At 49.7% G+C, this 19,119-nt stretch overlaps 5 protein-coding genes across 5 annotated transcripts; all 5 read right to left on the bottom strand.

Moving 5' to 3' along the window:
* Positions 1-113: 113 nt before the first annotated feature.
* Positions 114-3,734, bottom strand: EURHEDRAFT_460222 (WW domain protein; the record flags this gene model as incomplete). The annotated part of the gene is made up of 2 exons (XM_040784634.1): positions 114-1,269; positions 1,321-3,734. The coding sequence occupies 2 exons, from the start codon at positions 3,732-3,734 to the stop codon at positions 114-116; spliced, it is 3,570 nt and encodes a 1,189-aa protein (XP_040637173.1).
* Positions 3,735-4,265: 531 nt separating this feature from the next.
* Positions 4,266-10,308, bottom strand: EURHEDRAFT_414302 (ECM29 family proteasome component). The gene is made up of 3 exons (XM_040782389.1): positions 5,059-10,308; positions 4,919-4,992; positions 4,266-4,851 (listed from the first exon to the last, which is right to left on the bottom strand). The coding sequence occupies exons 1-3, from the start codon at positions 10,179-10,181 to the stop codon at positions 4,448-4,450; spliced, it is 5,601 nt and encodes a 1,866-aa protein (XP_040637172.1). The 5' UTR covers positions 10,182-10,308; the 3' UTR covers positions 4,266-4,447.
* Positions 10,309-10,386: 78 nt separating this feature from the next.
* EURHEDRAFT_149498 (putative SNF2 family helicase/ATPase) lies at positions 10,387-15,257 on the bottom strand. Its single transcript, XM_040777782.1, has 5 exons — positions 15,122-15,257; positions 14,982-15,059; positions 14,875-14,924; positions 11,070-14,804; positions 10,387-11,014 (listed from the first exon to the last, which is right to left on the bottom strand). The coding sequence occupies exons 1-5, from the start codon at positions 15,153-15,155 to the stop codon at positions 10,472-10,474; spliced, it is 4,440 nt and encodes a 1,479-aa protein (XP_040637171.1). The 5' UTR covers positions 15,156-15,257; the 3' UTR covers positions 10,387-10,471.
* Positions 15,258-15,322: 65 nt separating this feature from the next.
* Positions 15,323-17,438, bottom strand: EURHEDRAFT_414300 (uncharacterized protein). Its single transcript, XM_040782388.1, has 2 exons — positions 16,905-17,438; positions 15,323-16,847 (listed from the first exon to the last, which is right to left on the bottom strand). Exons 1-2 carry the CDS (start codon positions 17,092-17,094, stop codon positions 15,361-15,363), a joined length of 1,677 nt encoding a protein of 558 aa, XP_040637170.1. The 5' UTR covers positions 17,095-17,438; the 3' UTR covers positions 15,323-15,360.
* Positions 17,439-17,981: 543 nt separating this feature from the next.
* EURHEDRAFT_379194 (CCDC90 family protein) lies at positions 17,982-19,073 on the bottom strand (the record flags this gene model as incomplete). The annotated part of the gene is made up of 3 exons (XM_040779146.1): positions 17,982-18,039; positions 18,098-18,431; positions 18,560-19,073. The coding sequence occupies 3 exons, from the start codon at positions 19,071-19,073 to the stop codon at positions 17,982-17,984; spliced, it is 906 nt and encodes a 301-aa protein (XP_040637169.1).
* Positions 19,074-19,119: the final 46 nt, after the last annotated feature.

Here is a 19,119-nt window from a genome sequence, read left to right as displayed (position 1 = left end):
TTGTCTGTGTAGTGGAATATACATTGGCAACAAGAGTTGAGTACGTAAATGGGACATGCTTGGTATATAGAAACTTCCAATAAAAACATTAAAAAAACATTAAATAAGAACCATCACTTCCCCGGCCCCAAACTTGGAACAATTACCGGCCCATACTTGGCAACAGTCGGATACAACCCCTCTCCCTGCACCATGAAGTCCACCGCAAGATTCAACTTTCCAGCTCCGTGTCCTGTACCGTTTGTTTGCTGCCCATACGCCGCACTAACAGCCTCAGGATCATAAGCAACGACAGCAGCATAGTTCCTCCTCCCCATCAGCTTTCGATACTCCCGAGGCTGGCCCGTCACGTCCGTCTGAAAGACCTCCATCATATCCTCCTTAGTATCAGTCGGCTGTGAGTTGGACCGGTGACCGTTGGCGGGGACGTAGAGCGGCTTGTTACTGCTGTGGAGGAGCTTGAGAATGTATGATGGAGGTGGGCCGTTAACAACTGACGATGAAATGAGCTGGTACATTGTTTTATGGTCCGAGGGGCGGGTCGGGTCGTGGACGAGGCCTGCACCGCAGACGTTGACAGCACCGGAAAGGAAGGTCATACGGATGTTTTTGGATTGGGCGATTGTTTGGAGAGTGCGGATGAGATAAGTTCTCTCGAGTTCTTTGGATTCGTGTGTCCATTGATCGCGGAGTTCGTCCATGAGATCGAACTCCCCAAATGGGCTTAGTATCCCGCCCATGAGCCCTGACTTACCCACGGCGCGCTTGACGGAATCGAACCCAGAGCCTACCATGTCTTTTGCGCCGACTACACCGGCAACAGAACTGGTTACCTTTCCGAGGACGTTATATGCACCAGTGACAGCTCGTTTCCCTGTGGCGACAGTATGTGCGATGTGCTCGGCTGTTTCCAGTCGTGGGTAGATTATTGGCACAGAGAGCATCCATAGACAGTGTTGCACGGATGGTGGTAGCATCGCTACCTTGGGGAAAATGCCCTGGTATGTTGGACCCGCCATGACTTGGTGTGGATTGCGCTCCGAGCGACAGTCAGCGCCAACTACCACCACCGCTGGCCCCAAGTATTTGACAAAGTGCCAACCTGTTCCCGTAACCGTGAACATATCTAAATCGGATCTGGCGTTATGGAGGATGTCAAGCGTCGTGTGGTGCTGGAAGAGCAGATACATATCGATACCAACGCGGCCAATGTTCTTGAACATGTTCGAAAATTGCATATGATCAGGGTATGAGCCAAATCCATCGAAACTAAAACCTATTAGCCTGTGGTTCATTAATAAAAAGGAGATCAAAACTCACATGTCATGATCATCAAGCTGACAGATATAAGGAATCTGAGCAAACGACTCCCTCACATAAGGCTGGTCAAAGTGGCTTGTGTAATAGTGGAAGTATGCATGAGAAACATCTTCCTGATGCGCCGCCGTCCAAGGCATGTTCTTCCTTGCATCTTTACCACTGATCGCAAGCCACTGCTTCAGTGATGCGATCTCTTTCCACATTCGATCTGCGTAAATTTGACCCCCAAGACATAACTGGGTGTGGAAGCCTCCGATTTCATTATGCTTTTGCATAATGTCTTTCCACATGAGTCCCACGCCTCCCATACGGGCTCGATCATTGGCGTTGACGTTGAGAGAGAAATCGTTTCCTGAGGTTGTGATAAAACGCCAATTTGTCTCATACCGGCCGGCAACCAGGAACTCGTATCTGGTACAACCCAAGTGTGATGTGATGGCATAGGTCCATTTTGCAGGCCCAGACTCGTCCATCTGCAAGTCGACGTCATACCTGTAGAATGTCCATCGTTGATGAGTAGAAATGCCAACGGCTTTCAATTGGCGTGGGCTAGGCGACAGGTCGAGACTTTGATGAATGTGTATTGTTGGTGGTTGGGCGGCATCGGTGACCAGAAGGATGGAACCAAGCCAAATGCCGTGCTCAATGTCCATGTTGGTGTATCGAAGGTAGGGCCCAAAGTAGACGCCGTTTGTTGGTGCTACCTTGTACAAATCAACCCCGCAGCTGGGAGGGGGCCCAGTGAAACCACCCATGACAGGGGATTGCAGGCTTTCGAAACCTGGTGTCATAGGAAGGCCCGGGGATACCATAGGCTTAAACGTAGACAATGCCGGGGACGCAAGAGGATGACTGCTGTAAATGCTGCCTACTGGAGACAATGGCGTGTCATTAAGATTCAACGGCGTCGGGCCCTTGGGGAACTCCCACTGCGTCGACTGAGTCGGCAGGTGAATATAATAGTATTGCCCAGAGTTGGAGTCCAGATGCGCCATCCAACCTTCTGGTAGCGGTGGAGGAGATGCCGGAGGCATGCCCGATGGTGCCGGAGATTGGCTGACCAAGGGCTGCGGCGGCAGCTGTGGCTGTTGCTGTTGCTGTGGCTGCTGCTGAAAGGCGACCTGTTGCTCATTCTGCATGCCATTCTGAGACTGCATGGGTGGTCTTGGGTCATTTGCAAAAGCTGGATGGTCCTGAGCGGTGACCATTGGCGATGCGATGGCAGCACCGTTAGTAGACACAGTAGCCCCGTTTGTTGGAGCCGTTATTGCCGGGTGCCCGGGAGGAGCGGACGAAGCAGCTGGGCGCTGCTTTTCGATGGGATACCCTTGAGAGGCAGCCGGTCCTGAAACAGTTGAGTAGGCCGGAGGGGGAGAGGACGAAATCCGCATCCTGTCAAGGTCCTGTTCTAATGCATTTGGTGGAATCCTCGATGGCTGTTGCTGAGGTGGAGCCGACTGTGAAGGTGGAACCGTATGCTGGATTGGGATAGGACTAGCCGGTGGATTATCAGCGCTCACAATGCTGTCGCCTTGATAAACTGTCGGAGGTCCATGTGGTTGGGTGCCTGGTTGTTCGGTTGGGGTCCATGGCCGCCTTGGTGGCTGGTGAGCATAGGGCTCCACCCTTCTCTGTGCAGCAGAGTTTTGCACTTGAAGACCAGCTAGTGTCGATGTTCCAGCGATCCCAGAAGCTGCGTATCGGGCCTCGATATCAGATCCCGGCTGTTGGCCGGGACCAACTACGGGAGTTTCCGGCGGGGGAGGAGAACCCCGTTGAGCGCGGGTGGTCGAACTCGATGCTGTCGAGCTAATCCGGCCGATCGCATTATTTCCATTCGGAACTTGTAAGTGCGATGCTGTTGCGGCTGCTGAAGCAGGCTTAGGAGTAGATGAGGGCTGGGGAGGCGGGTAATATTGTTGCCGGTAATTCACGTATGCATTGCCATTCGGCGCAGGAGGAGCTGCAGCTGGGACTCGCGTGTATTTACGAAACAGTCCTTCTTTATCCGGTACATCTGGGCCGGGCGATTCTGGCAGGGGTTTGGGAGCATTTCCCCGCCTCTCTGCCAGAGTAGCCGGTCTGGCTTCACGACCGTCCCGCGGCCGCAAAGCTGGAGGATAATCCGACGGTCTCAACGGGCCAGAGATGGCTGGTGTAGACGTTTGAATGTTCATTGTTGGGGATCCCGTCCGGTCACTCCCCGCTGTCGAACTGGAACTGGATGCTTGATATGGACGAGGACGGTCATCTGGGTATGGTGGAGTGACACAGTGTTTCGATGCAGGAGACGGGGTTCTAGTATCATACTTGTTAATTCGTAGAGGCCCGACGATTGGTGATTCAGCTGGCGCAGGTGGTGAGGAGAGGAACAGCTCTCCCTCAGGGACCTGGCGACTCCCAGTAGGACTCATGGCGAGAGTAGCAGTACTATTGTACCCCGTAGTACCTGCGCCACCACGCAGATTCAATGGATGCAGGCGGATAGATCTAGTTGTCGATCAATATCAATCCAGCCTTCCAGGCAGGATTTCAGGACAGCAGAGAGTGTTGCGATCGGGGAAAAGTCGTTCAATGCGGAGTCCTGTAGTGGGACGGATTCAGTTATTAGTATGAGATAACCGGCACTTATTTTATTTTCTTTGGTCAGGGGAGGAGCAGGATCAAGTACTGTTACAACTTCATAGAGCAGGCTCCAGGCAATTCCTTGAGCCTTCCACCCCCTCGTCTATCCATTTCGTGAAGAATGGCGAGGACGAAGAGACTGGCTGAATAGCCGCCGGGGTGTGAACCCCACGGCGCTTTTGCAAGAAATCATTGGCTCGGCAGCTCCACGAGGGCGCTAAGGTCAAGAGAGCGATTCGAAAGTACGAGAGGACTAGCGAATGGCATTAATCATATCAGTTGAGGGTTTTGTGGCAGGGGTGAATGATTACGGTTCGAATGCTTCGGCCCGCGTGGTATCCGTGGTATGATTGACACCTGAGGCATGAATGACTTCATTGAAGGTTGTCTACTCTAGGGACAGAATGCAATCTCTTCTTCCGTGGTAACTATATCCAGGTCCAGCCCTACGGAGAGTAGCTTCCCGCACAGTATAGACATGACAGTGTGCATGAAGAGTCCCTCACCGTATCAACTTCGCCAGCGCCTGATCGAGAATCTGTTGCACTGGTCCCGATCGCTCTCCTGTTCTCCAGGTCTGAATCGATTGGCGCAACGCTTCATTGACCTCAAATCCTCTCTGCTGGCTAAGGGCAATGTATGTGACAGCCGCCTGCGCGCGTTCTGTCCGAATGGTTTCCACGGACACATCAATCTCGCGAGTTAGCAATTCTCCTGCGAGCGTCGATAAGGGTCCTTGGAGGCTATGGACATCAACATCACGACCGTCAAATGGCGATGTCCATTCCTCCAGTCTGGTCAGTAGCTGTCTCAGCTCCTCGTATAATGGTGCCTGGACGGTTCTGCCGCCATTCCTCAATGCCTTGTCAGCAACAGGAATCAAATCGGTCAGATATGTCTGGACGGCTATTTGTGGAATTTGATTAGCACTTCTGCGCTCTAGACTGGTAGCAAAATAGGTCAAAGAACCAACCTCCGGACGCACATGCCGCAGAGTTGACACACTGGAGGACGCATCTAATACAGGCTGCCAATGTATCTTCCGTGCTATACCGAAAATCGTCAGCTGAGCTCGTTTAAATCAAGACCGAGTTAAATGAAAGGAGGACATACCTTGACCTGTGGCCACTGCCGGAGTCAATATGCATTCGATCCTCATCGTCACCAAGGACATCTTCTAGCACTTTTGACGTAATTGCGAGAGCGTCAGGCATCAGATCAAGATCACTGCGTGCCTGTGCAACTCCACCTAATGCAGTCAGGCCATGCTGACGATATGCAACGTTGTTTCGCTTTGCTTCTCGGATAGTAATTGCCTTCATCGCATCACTGAGCTGTTTCTTCTCCTGCCATAATATTTTGGCCTGACCCGCGAATTTGACAAATGCCTTAAGTACGGCCTCTTTGCCCTCCCAGGTCTTTCCCGCCAGCGCCTTCTCCAGAACAGGCCATAGACGATCGCTAGTAACCAGATCAAGCTCGGAGTCGAGTGACGTGATGGTGCTAGCAATGCCAAGGGCTGCTGTGTGCTTAATGGCCCATCGCGGCGACTCGAGGTTGTCCGAGACAAGCGTGGTGATTTCGTTGACATAGAGCGATACGGTCCGGGTACCACCGACATTGTCCTGCCACGTCTTCTCGAAAACCTCACGAACATGCTCATCCGTGTCATGCTTGAAAACAAAGATGAAAGGTAAAGCGGAGACAGCGAATGCCATGAAGCGATCATTGGAGAGTTTCGACGTAGAATGCAGAATCTCCCCCGAGATCACTCGTAGAGTCGCATCCTCAGCCGTCAGGTAGAGGGTCTTAGCATACTCAATTGTCTTTAGGACCCGGTCGTCTGACGCCAACCGCATGAGGTAGCCTATTGATGAACAGTACGACGCACTGACGGTATCATTCCGATCAACAACGTATTTCGACAGCAACTGGATGAACCGGTCCGCGTAGGGACGGAAGAGCATAGTCTTCATACTCAGCAGGACCAGCACTCGGCTACAGCCCACCTTGGTTGGAAGCCCGACGGCAGCGCGAAGCACCGCTTCAAGCTTGGCTGCAAACTCTTTCACCGAGGTCTCGTCGAGCGTGTCAATCAGATATCGCTCAATCACTTCCATCATAGGAGACGTGCGGATACTGGACAATCGCATTTTGTCGATTTCCTCGCTCGTCAACCCGTATTTATCCGCATTCAGATGAACATAATTGACCGCTTGTGGTTCCAAAGAGCTGAGCGAATTCAAAAACTGTTCTAGAATGGGAGGAACAAAGGGCCGTAGCGACTTAGTAGGACTCTTCTTGATCATCTGTATAAGGGACCCAATGGCAAAACCTTGGACTTCTTGGACACCAGACTCCATTCCCTTGTCGCTGAGTAAGAACGGGATCGCCTTCCCCAGCATTGTAATGGCGCGTTTTGTGTCGGCATCGCTCGTCTCCAAGGTGCGGATGACTGCATTGGTGATGGTCTGGCAAAGTTTGAGGGCGGATGCTCGAACCGACTCCTTAATATCATCCAGAAGTTTGAACGCCTTGTTGAAAATCTCGTCCATATACTTTGAGTACTGTTCCGGTTGACGCCCTTGGATAATGTCCGAAATGGCAGTACAACTTGCTTGCCGAACGCGCCATTCCCGACCAGTCATAATACTCTTCAAGAGATCATCCATAATCTCATCGAAATGGGCGTTGATAACAGCTGAAGGCTCCTTGACAAGCGTGTGCCAGATCGTGTTCATTGACCGCTGCACGTTGGGGTTGGGATCAAACCGGTAACGAAACAGCTTTGGATAGATCTTGGGGTTCTTTGCCAGGTAGCCATTGACGCTCGAATCCGTGAAAATGTTGCTAATACCCAACTTGCTAAAAGCTGCTCTATTGGTCCAGATCGCGTTGTTCGAAGCCAACGACATGAATCGGTATACAAGCGTTGGATCACCTGCCTCAGATGCCAGATTCATTATATCCTTGTACGTATTGACTGACTGTCCTTGTCCAGTGGGTAGAGCCCCAGGCTCGAAAAGCTCTGTGTTTTCGTGGACTTTGCCTCCTCTTAGATGGGAATTGGTAGCCGTGAAGGAGTTGACCAAGTCTCGCACCAGATCATCCTTAAGTTCCTGGTCTCCCATTTCGTAAACTAAACCCAACCCTTGAGCACCTGATTCCTGCACTATCTCGTCACGGTCCCCGAGAAGAGTTGTGAAGCTAGCTTGGCATTTGCGCAATCGGTCCTGCATCTCTTGCATATGACCGCAATTCTTGACTAAACACAACAGCCATATGGCAGACGCTTTACGGAGGGCTGGCTTCGAAGCACCACAGTCAGCAATGACTTTGTCACACATGTCTGCAAGCACAGTATTAGGGATAAGAGATTGGGGGAATTGTTCATTGACATCAAATTCTCGGGTTAGTGCTTTGGACTTCCATCCAATGGCAGCGTCACTCAATGCCTCGCCGACAGAAAAATGAATTTCTGGGCTACGAATCTCGTGCAAGCTGTAAAGAGCATCCAATAGCGAGCTAAACTGGGGATCAACGATGCATTCGTTAGAAAAGGTCAACGATAGCCGACCCATTGCCAGTATGGGGATCTCGCTCTCGGCTTTTGCGTCCCGTGTGAGACTCTCTTTGACCTCCGTCCAGCCATCACCAGAGAGCAAGGTCGGCGAAAGAATTCCGGAAAGGCTGAGTTGCCCGATGGCTACTTGTGCAACCCGTCGGAAAATAACATCGTTTGCGGACTTGATAATATCGAGGAGGGTTTGGATAAATGACTTCACTTGTACCTGCGGAATCTTGTCGAGTTTTCCACGGAATGCAAGCCTGCTAAGCAGGTATGACAGTGCCAGAATTGATCCACGGATGACAAGTACCAGCTCTCCAATCGCCGACTTCCATGTCGTGGAAGCGTTCGACAGCTCCATAACGAATTCAGACAAATCCTTTTCAGAAAACGCTGGATGAGATGCAAGTATACCGATAGCACGTGCGGCCGTATTCTGTTTCTCTTGGTCGTTGCTAGATATGGGCAATTTCAAGGACAAAACGCGTGAGACCATGGCGTCGACTATGTCGTTTGATGCCGCAGAACAGATTTCCACAAAATGCTCACCACATAGCTCGAGCCCTTCTCGGCCCTCGTGAAGGAGCCCATTTAAGGCATTCTGAAGGAATAGGAGCACTGATTCTTTATCAGAACCTGCGATATACTTCTTCAAAGCTGCACGAGCTCGTTCGTCAGACGTAAGTAGTATGTCCAGTTTAGTGTCCCAGTCTTGCTCTATGTCGGTTGCAATTCCAAACTTCGAGAAAGACTCCCAGAGAAGGATGTTGCGAAGGAACGTGATAGTAGGTGCGAATGCTTTTCTGTAACTCCCTGACAGGATGTCCGATGCGGACAGAGTTTCTATGTTTGCATGACCCGAGGGACAGAATAAAAAGCGCGTTGCGGACGAGAAACTGGGAAAATCGTACCATGGGCCGTACGTTTGCTCCTGTGATGAAGCATCGTGTCCTTCGCTTTTATTTCCAGGATTGAGGAGGCGATGCCAGTGAGGATGGAGGCCCTTTTTGCCTTCTTCCACAACCTCGTGATGCCTTTCCGACCCCCGCGCAATGGCAATGATATCGACCCAGCGAGCTACAACATCGTGATAGGGTAGAAAGCGATTGGCAAAACGTACTGCAGCATACTGCGGTCCTCGAACGACACTGAATCCGGTCAGAGGATCATTCTCTCCTGGTTCGTTTCTCATCTGATCAACCAGGAAGGGTCGTAGTTGCTCTTGATATCCCTTGTCCCAACTGTCTAGTGACGAGTTAAGAATGCTGCCCAAAGCCTGCTCAATGCTAACAAAGATCTCAGGGCTCGAATCATCGCAGCTTAATGAGGTGAACAACCACTTGATCAGACCAAAGCCAGAAAACTCCTCGTCGTCGTTTTGCGCCTGGAAATCGACTTTGGGTACCATTATACCGATACTCTCGTAGGCAAGACCCCTGAGACTTATATCAGTTGCGGGTAATTTCTGCCCGCTAGCTCCGGGACTAGGCCAGCCCTGAGATTGGATGAAATCTCTCAAGCCTTGAATAACTTTTGGTGCCATCCCTTTCAACTTTGACGGCGATCCCATGCGGACAACCCATGTCGTGAATGTAAAGATTTGAGTCCTCAACCTGGATGCTTGCAGTCCCCGTGACGACCTTGCCGTATCGGATAGAAGGCCCTCTTCTATTAATCGAATTATTTTTTCGGTATCCTTCGTAGCCATAATGGATTTTCCGAGATAAATTAGCAGCTTAATCTGCAGGGAAGGCCGTGCAGGGGGGGCTCCATTGGCCCCTCCAGTCCCAAAATACAAGCTGTACAATTGCTGCACGACATCGGGGTCCTCGAAGTTCGGAATGAATCGCTTCAAAATCTCCTCTCCAAGGTCTGCCAGGCGTGAATTTGCATCCGAAGTTGCGACTAGCGCAGGCAAGAACCGCTCTGAATCCGTAAAAGCTCCACTGGCAAGAAACTTTAAGGCGTTGGCTTTGGTTTCCGTGAGATTCAGACCACCGCTTGCAGACGGATTCCACGTTTCCTTTACAGGAGCATCCTTGTTCAGAAACGTGTACTCCTTAGGGGAAAGACCGGGACATGTCGTAGAGTTATCGTCTGCTGACGAAAGCAAAAGGAGCTTCTCCAACCAGAAAGACAGAAACTTGGTGTCCTCATCGAACAGTCCTAGTCGACTCTTCAGCTGCACATCTTCCTCATTACCCTTCGGGGGCAGCTTCAAAAGAGGCAAGAGTCGCAAAACAAGGTTGAACACGATGGCACCTTGGTTAACTGACGTCCCAATTTCGGAGATCCCTTGGAGCAACGGTAGCAAGATCTCGATCCGCGCATTGGCACCCAAGCGATCAAGCCCCTGCTGCAAGAAAATTAAGTCGTAGTGCCTAATAAGTTGAGATTTTTGCTCTTTGAATTGTTTCAACAGTGCTGTCACGGGCAATTGAATGGACGGAGTCTGAACTCGGGTATTGACATGTGTGCACACTGTAATCACTTTGTTGCGAACTGTTAGACTTTCTGAACCGAGTTTGAGAAGTAACGGAGCTAAGTATGTTTGGAGAAGAGACTGGAGCTTCGCATCTGTCTCTGCCAGGGCGATTCTGAGCTCGACTTTAGATATCAAACTGAGCTCACGAGCCTCGGGACTCGCCGACGCGGGGTCTGAAGCCATAACGAGATATGGAGGGAGAACAGGAGAGATGAGAGTGTCTGCACATTGACCGAACACCCCAAATGAAGAAAAGGAAGATGAAATTTTTATACCACGAAGAGCGATAGAAAGACCGCCCCAGGCAGCTGGAAGTGTGCGTCATTCCCCCAAAAGGGAAGACACGATGCTGTCCCGATTGGGATGCTTAGTCATCTATCAACATCAACCCAGGAAAAATTATAGAATAAGAAGCAAAGCTATATATTCAAGTATTATCTCTATATCTACATTCTATCGACGGTTCCTCCGTCTCAACTTTTAGCGACTCTTTGTTCTGCCGCTTCAGCCCTCAGAAATTTCCCAACTTCGTTATCAGCACCCATGGAATGCTGATTGGATCCCTGATTCTTGCTGGAATCTCCGAAGAGACACTGCCATAAGTCATCTTTCTTGACGATCTCTCCACCAGATGCACCGCTGGCCATGAGCTTGGACAATGCTGTACTTTGCATTTCCATCGAATTCGCCGAGTCTATCGTAGTTTCGTCTATAGCCTCCTTATCATTGCCATTTAGGTGCATCTTTGTTGACGATGCGAGAGTCTCTTCTTTCTTTGCGGTGATATGAGAAAGACGACGGGACACAGAAAGGTCGTAGATCGCTTCCTCGACCGTTCCTGAGACGAGGTACATCCAGACAGTGGTTGCACGGTGTTGACCGATACGGTGGACACGGGCAATGGCTTGCAATTCGATTGCGGTGTTGATGAGCGGCTCGCAAAGGAAAACATGAGTCGCGTTGACTAGGTTCAGTCCGGATGAGTGCGCTTTGGCATGTAGAAGAAAGCATTCGATCTGCAGAGAGATTAGCATGGGGCGAGTTAGAGTACGAAAGAGCAAGAAGCCATACCGCCTGATCGTTTTTGAAATTCTCTATACCGTTTGTACTATCGACACTACTGTAACCAATTTTGTAGTGTGATAAGGCGACAGAAAGCACGTCCAGAAACCCCTTATACTGGGAAAATACAATCGACTTGGACCCAGGGTCGTGCATCCGCAGCCACAATATGTGGCGGGCTAGCGTATCAATTTTGGTACCGAAATAACCGTTAATATCGATGTTCTTGATCTCCCTCAGAGTACCGGTGCTGATATCAGTATAGATAGATGAATTTTTCGAAGAACGCTCCGGTACCGACCCCATCTTAGTCGGGGTCTTTTCTTCTCGCACGACGAAATCCTCGGGTCTGTACGTGATTTGATGGAAATCCCTGACCTTCAGGCGCTTCTTGCAAATCGGACAAGTTCGGTGCTGCTTCCACCACAACTGCAAACAATTTTTGCAGTACTTGTGGCCACATACAGTCAATACACCGTGTTCAAAGCCCGTTTGGCAGATAATACATATACTCGAAGAGCCGTCCGAATCTGGCTCTTCTTTGATGTGCAAGAGATAGCGGCGTTTTGCTTTCAGGCTAGAGATCTTCTCATCTATAGCCTCCTCTTGCCGGAGTTTCTCGGCAAAGAGTGTGTCGTTCATCGGTTTACCGACACTCTCTTCATCATATGGCGCCACGGTATCCGAAATCTGCTGCAGCTGCCGGTAGTATTCGAGACGATTGTTCATCGTGTCTCGAAACATTTCCACCTCCCTCTCTAAGCCCGAACTAACCTTGGTTTGCTCGGCATTCATTTTACTCGCATTTTCAAGCACGGCATTCACCAGTTGAAGTTCGGCGGCAGCACGCGCGCTTCCTTCATTCTCCTGCCACTCCAACGATGTGATAAGACTACGAAGCTCTCCGAGAATCCCACGGAGGGAGCCAAGCTTAGGGTCCGGCTTGAGCAGACTGCGCTTATTCATTATTGACAGGAAGAGCTGCGGAGAAGGACCTTCTCCGCCTTGCGCTTGGATAATGCCTCCTTTGACTTCATGGGCGACGAGGATATTTTTTTGTCCTGTGAGGGCGTCGTGTCGATCAGCGAACATGGCACGTAGAGCTTCCATGTAGACGTACATTTCGTCCTGGTGTTTCGTTGACGTTTCATACTCGTTTCCCTCAAGTTCTGTATCCTCCTCTTGATCAATGAGCGATTGCGATAACAAGTTGACCATGATGTCGCGCCATTCTTTGTACTGCCCAGCATGCTCATTCATTGCATCGCAGAAATCCTCAAGTTTCCCTAGTACATGACGGGACTCAATACCGGTTGAGAAGACGTGCGATTTAAACTCGGGGATATGGACGAATTTCTTGTCCTTTTTCTTGTCCTTTATAGACCTCATGTATCGGTCAACCTTCTGGGACACTTCGGACAGCATCTCTTTCCTGATCAACTTTGCAGCTTCGTACGCATACGTTTCCTGCTTCTCCAGAGACTTGAAATCCTCAGAATCAGGCGTAGTAGATTTCAAATCTGACTTAATTTGATAATACGCGTTTCCCGTGAAAAAAATACAAATGTGCTCGACTTCCAACGCAGCACGCAGCCTTTGGCGGTACGTGCCTATACGGCTGTTCTTTCCCATTTGATCATCTTCTTCACTCTCACCCTCATTCACATTCGAATTAGTAACTTGTAATGACCGATATCTTGTGATTTCTGATTTCAGCTGCGCCTTACAATCCCTCACAATGGAACTAGCTAGCTCCAGAGCCCCATTCCACAGATTAAGAGCTTCTTGACGACGCCGCGCGTTTTCCAACAACTGACCCCGCCGAATTTGAGACAAAATCATGGAGCGCTGCTCCGCCCGAATAGCCGTATCGTTCTGATCAATCATCACTTCTAAAACTTCGGACACAGAGCGCAGCGGCCCGTTACCAGTGCCTAGCGCGCGACGGTTCCGCCCTGCTATCTCGGGGTGAAGGCAGGTCTGGCGGAGTCTTGTCAACCAGCTACGCATTTTCTCAACGATTGTTGGATCTTCGGGGTTCCAATTGCTGTTCAATTGCGCGCCAGACAGATCGAGCCCGCAATCCTCACACATCTGCTCGAACAGCTGACTATAATGCTGCTCTTCGACGGCGGTGAAGGGGATGGTGATGACGAATCTTTTCTGGGGTGGCAAATCGAGCTCACTGCGGACGTGGTCTTTGCTATGTCGGAGGGTGATGGTGTTGATAATGTCCGCGAGCACGGACTGAAATCGCCCACACAATCGGTCCCATGTGGCTATCTGGCCACAGAAGGGTTCATAGTGGAGGAACAAAAGAAGGCCATAGAGATCACGCATGTCTTTGCGGATTGGTGTTCCCGTCACAGCCCATGCGTTATGCCGAGGGATTAAACGAGCAACTGTGGCAGCGTTGCTGACACCGTGCTCGACCATCTGGGCTTCATCCAGGCAAACTCGCCACCAATCTATCCGCAACAAAGGCGTTTTTCTTGGCTCAAATTTCTTTTGATGTCGTAGATTCCGCTCTGGCGCACCACCAGTATAGTGTATTTCCCGAGAAAGTGTATTATAAGTTGTAAGTACAACGTCGTAACTGGCAAGCATTTCAGCAAGCGCATCATCTGATTGATCCTCGTGGCGTTGAATGCCAGTATACTCGAAGACACGAAGTGCTGGTGCATGTTGCTGAATTTCTTGTTTCCATTGCTCAAGAATCGCAGGCGGCGTTATGATCAGTGTGGCCCCTGATGGTTTGAGATTCTTGCCCTCAACATCTGACGGTGGCTGCTCACCAGTCAGCTTGCGGTGGTTCAGACACATCAAGACAATCATCTCGACGGTCTTCCCTAGACCCATTTCTTCCGCAAGGATGCCACCCTTTAGATGTTTTTCGGCATCATACCAATCCGGAAAACTGGTAGTAGCAGTCATAAGCAAACGGCTGGCAAAGTAAGGCCGGCCATCTGCATCAGCGAATTCTTGGAAAGACGCGGGAAGATGATTACCAGACGCTTTCTGAACTGGAACGACCTTTCCATTCGGATGAAGCTCCATCCCTTCCCGTAGCAAAAGCCATCTAACTGCTCTTCTTTGGAAAGGATAGAGCTTGCTCTCGACCATACCACACTTTATGTCTGCAGATGTCTTGGGAGTGTCCTCGGGGACATAAACATTCTTGTAAAAGTCGCATGGCGACCACTGTTTCGCCTGTTGATGTAACTCCCTTTCTTGCCAGGAACGCCGGAGAATGTGACGAGCGTTCTCCTTGAAGACATCCTGCAGCTCGCGTATAACATATCGTGAGTAGACCTCCAATTGATCATCTCGAAACTGACTCAAGCCCCGCACCTCTAGCGAATCAATACATAAGAGGACTAGCTCTAGACGGAAAGATTTCCTATCAGGCAAGCAATGTAGAGTTGCCTGATAGCACGCCACAGGGTCATGGCGGCGGCAAAAGTCGGCGCAGAGAGATTTAGAGATAAGTTGCAGTAACTTTCCGATGCCGAGCAACGCCGGATCCACTGATCTCTCAGATAATATAACCTCCCCATCTATTACTGACTTTAACTCCAGTATAGAGCAGTCATGATCGGTATCCTCGCGTCCCATTATCCTCGGAGTCAAGCCGCCTTTATTGCGCACATTTGTATTCCGAGCATGAAACTGGACAGGAAACCGTTGAGGCAGGTCGATATAGGCACCAGAGCCATCCACCTCCGGATTTGTCTCTGTATAGTTCTATAGAGAGCTATTAGCAAAAGGCAATCGAACCACGCGCGAGTGCTGAGTGCAAATTCCTATCACGTACCAGGTGCAAATTGACGCGTGCTAAAGGAATGAACCCATTGGGCACCCTAGCTTCAGAGACACCATTGAGTTCTGAAAGACTGCGAGATGCCCTGTCTGTCAACTTACGACGTTTGTTCGGAGGATCCTTCGCATCAGGCGCATCGGTTCGCTCGATAACGGCAGCCAGAGAACCGGGGACAGGTCCTGATAACAATGTCAGTAAGTCTATGTAACTCGGATATGATGTCGCGCAATCGTATGACTACCATCAAAGGACAACCCCACCTGCTCCACAGTCATCTTGCAAGTTGTCGTCTCGGTCCCTGAGCGAGTCGAGTACGTAGTATGTACGGAGAATCCAGCTGGGGCAAACCGAAATCTTATCGCATACAGTCACGTGCCGATAGCGGCGAATCCAAATTGAGTTATATCAAGTCTGGTTCTATGAGCAAAGTCTGTTACATAAACGGACATAACTGTTGCTTGCATGAATTTAACTTGATGTTCAAAGAACAGTTTGAGATATTTGCGAAGAATCTCCAGAAATATCGTGAGCTATGCTCCCGTTAACTGCCCGAATATTCCGACTATATGATTTACCTCCAACTTCACTCTCTAAGGTAGTCGTGGTGTCACCAAAGGATGTGGAGTTCCCATCAGCCTTCGATATGTAGTGTGCATTCCCCCATTGCCTATTTCGTAGGGATGATGATCCTTCATTCATAGTATATGTGGAGATACCAGTAACATCCGTCGCTTCAATGGTAAGACCTCTCTTCATCTGAGCGTTGATTGTAGACTCATCGGCGGCGCTGTGAGTTTTTGTTATGACAGTCAAAGGGTATTCGAAGCTGACATGGTTTGATTGTCCATTCCGAGTGACAGTATTCACTCCCGAAGTACTCTGATGGGTAACCTGGTCTAACCCTTGTTGATTGAGTAGATTATGATTCGAATAGGAGAGATTTTGGCTCCACGACACGTCTGGTAAACTAATTGTGAGTGTCCGCTCAACCAGTACAGAGTATGAAAGTGATTCGTTTTCTTTGGCCGTATCCTGATTTAAATTTCGTGACACGGAAACTTTTGGCGCCGCTGCATCGACGATAGGCATCCGATCGCTGGAGGACGAGGATGCATTATTACCATCCAGATATAGAAAGATGTTCCCCGTCACCACCCAGTTCGAGCCGACAGTGTTCGAAAGTGTCGCGGCTCCATCCGCACTAAGGTCCAGACCAGTCACTCTGATTTCGAATGAATGATCTTGGTCATCAGTGATTAAAGGAAGAAAAGGAGAGATATCAATCTCCGGTTGTCGCAGATCAAACGCATCGATCCCAACAATTGGACGCCAGAAACCCGGTGTCACCCCTCCAGTGAATATAATGGGGAAAGGCCAAACGACCCCAGCGAGAACACCGTCAATATAGAGTTGAGCTTCACGAAACGGGGAATGGCCACTGAGAGTGCTACTGAATGTTTCTGTGTCCGAAGAGAAGACATTGGACCACCAGAATTCTTCCGTAGACTGTCCACACGCAGAGATGGACACAACAGCACGTGAGGCCGATGAAGGAATTTTGTAATGCACCGTTGTATTGTCTGTAGGAACAGTAAAAGCACTCGTGGAATTGGAGTCTGATTTCCGCCCAGAAATCGGCATAATCATGTCTGCTGTCTTCAGATTTCCGCTTTGAGAGAAGGTCGCAGTCAGGGTTGTAGTAAAGGAACCTGTGTATATATCCGTGATCTGATTGCCGAGATCGAATATTAGCTTCTGCGGTTCGTTCCACAAAGCATTATACGGTGACATGTCCTTGATATAAGTCCAGACTATCCCATCCGCAGTGGGCTCAGCTGTCGACGTTCGGAACACTTCTGAGTCTCCCAAATACATAAGTGCGAGTCGATCAAACTGCCGGCCCTCTGATGTGACTGTGAAATTCATCAAAACCGTATCAAAGTCACAACTTGGTGGCTCATAGCTCCCTGGGTGTTTGTATCAGCTAAAGCCGTACACCATCAGCCGACAGTGATCAAACCCACCAACAAAAGGCTTCCCGTAACTCGAAGAAAAGACATGGTTCATTAGCAAGACATCTTCACTGCAACCAACACTCCCCTCGTCCACTGTCAAGACAGGCTGGTAGACTTGGAAGAAATTCTGCCTGGCTGTACAGCGGGAGACATGCAGCCATAGTAGAAAGAAGTGGGTGAGATAGAATGACAACGCCATATTGCCCGGTCGAAGTTGTTTGAAGATTTCAGCCACTTGAACCCATGTGTAGATGAAAATCCCGATAGAGATTTGTTTCCCCTTCTTAGTCTTCGAAATGGGAGCTTTCTCGAGTTTATGTAGCCTTGCACTCGAATTCCGGAAAGAGAGTCCTTTATATGCCCTCGATAGTGCTCCGACTAATACTCCGACTAGCACTCCAAACAGTCTTGATGCGATGAGACCGAAGAAGATGCCGAGAAGGGAAAGGGTGCGAAAAGGATTGATGAGAAAGAAGATAGATTCGACGATAGTCGAGAAACTGGTCTCTGTTGACGACAGACAACCCACTAGTTGGCAGAGATTATGGGAGAGGGTGACAGAAAAAGGAAGTGAAAGAAACCACATGACTATGTGTAGCTGGATGTCGATCACAGACTAGTCCGATTTAATCCAAGTAGGAGTTCACACCCGTACAAGTATTAGCCTTGCGATTATATTATAAGTTAGTATATTCTTGATAGTTATTTTTTTTTTCTTTCGCTTGATTTGGATAAAGTAGGCAAGAGCTCATCCACGACTAAGGACAAACGCGGAAACTGCTGTGCTGTTTGACTTGACCCTAGTTCCTGACATTCGCACCTCCAGCATTCGCATAGCTCAGTTGCCGCCTAAATTGAATTAGATAAAAGTAGAAATGATATTTCTTTTGTCAAAACGTCGCAATATAACAAATCAATATCGGGCTGTTAATCCTTCAACGGCCCGTTTGGAAGACGAGAGGGGGGAAGGGACTATTGTACAGAATAATCGAAAGTTACAAATGAAGTTGGTTTCCCCAAGTATACATATTCGCTTGAAATGACCTATATGATATCCTAAACGCCAATCTCATGCTGCTAGTAAATTCACATGAAGAGACGCCAGGCACCAAGAATCAAAGCCGCAGTACCGGTGCAGACACCCCTAGACAAGTATGTTAGCATGATAACCGTAGTAATAGAAAGGATCAATTGAATCATACATGAGCCACTGCAATGTGGAGAACTTCACGGCCTCCACACGCTCTCTCAATCCGGCGACCTCCTGCTCGATTCTCGTCTCCGTCTCTTTGATTCGCATCTCCTGACCGTTGGCTTCCTCACGGATTCGTCCTTTCTCGAGGTTCAAATCCAAGCGGACAGAGGCCTGGGTGCGTCCAATTTCGTCCCGCAGCCGCGAGTTGAGCTTTGCCAGATCGGCGGCAATTTTTTCGTGCGATGAACGTGTGAGTTGGGCTTCGGTCGAATCCGCGTTGAGTAATTCCGAACGTAACTTGGCGAAATCAACTTTCTGTGTATATGTCGATCGCTCCGAGTCTATAGAAGCGAGTAAAGCGTTAAACCTTGCTACCGGAGTGTTTCAATCCACGAGAAAATGTCTCTTGACGACTCGCCGCGACATAGTTTCAAGCCAGCCGTGTGCAAGATAGTGATGGACCACTAACCTTCTCTGAGGACCATGGTCCGGGTAAGATTTTGAATCGATTCCTGTATAACATCGTTCAAAACCCTCATCATAGCGACAGCCTGCTCCTCACTGAATCCCTCCGCCTTCAACCGCTGTACAAACTTCAGTGTGTCGAAGTGGTGATCCCTCTGACGAGACGCCGTCGCATGAAAAGCACGCCGGGCCGATTTGAATACTGCAACATAGACGCCATTATACCGGACCGGATTATTGATGGGTCCAACGGACGGACGACGAGCGGAAGACGTCGACGAACGCCTGGGACCAAGGTCTCGGGAGGCGGCGGCGGTGAGGAAGTGGGAGGAATAGGGAGAAAATGCCAAGGTGTGTAGCTGGCGTGCGACTGAGTTCCAGCCTTGTATGCGTCGCTGTTGCTGAGACTGGTAGCCTGTCGAGAGAGGAGTGGCGGTAGTTCGGGCAGAGGTGCCGTTCCAGGTCAACCGAGGCAGGATTGACCGCGGCACCTCTGTGACGGTTTTTGAAGGAGCCATCCTTATTATTGCAAAATATCAGAGATGTGATTCATAAAGGATGAAG

This window comes from Aspergillus ruber (assembly GCF_000600275.1).
Source record: "Aspergillus ruber CBS 135680 unplaced genomic scaffold scaffold00021, whole genome shotgun sequence".
Lineage (NCBI taxonomy): Eukaryota > Fungi > Ascomycota > Eurotiomycetes > Eurotiales > Aspergillaceae > Aspergillus > Aspergillus ruber.
Note: the sequence above shows the minus strand (reverse complement) of the source record. Positions and strands in the feature narration are given on the sequence as shown.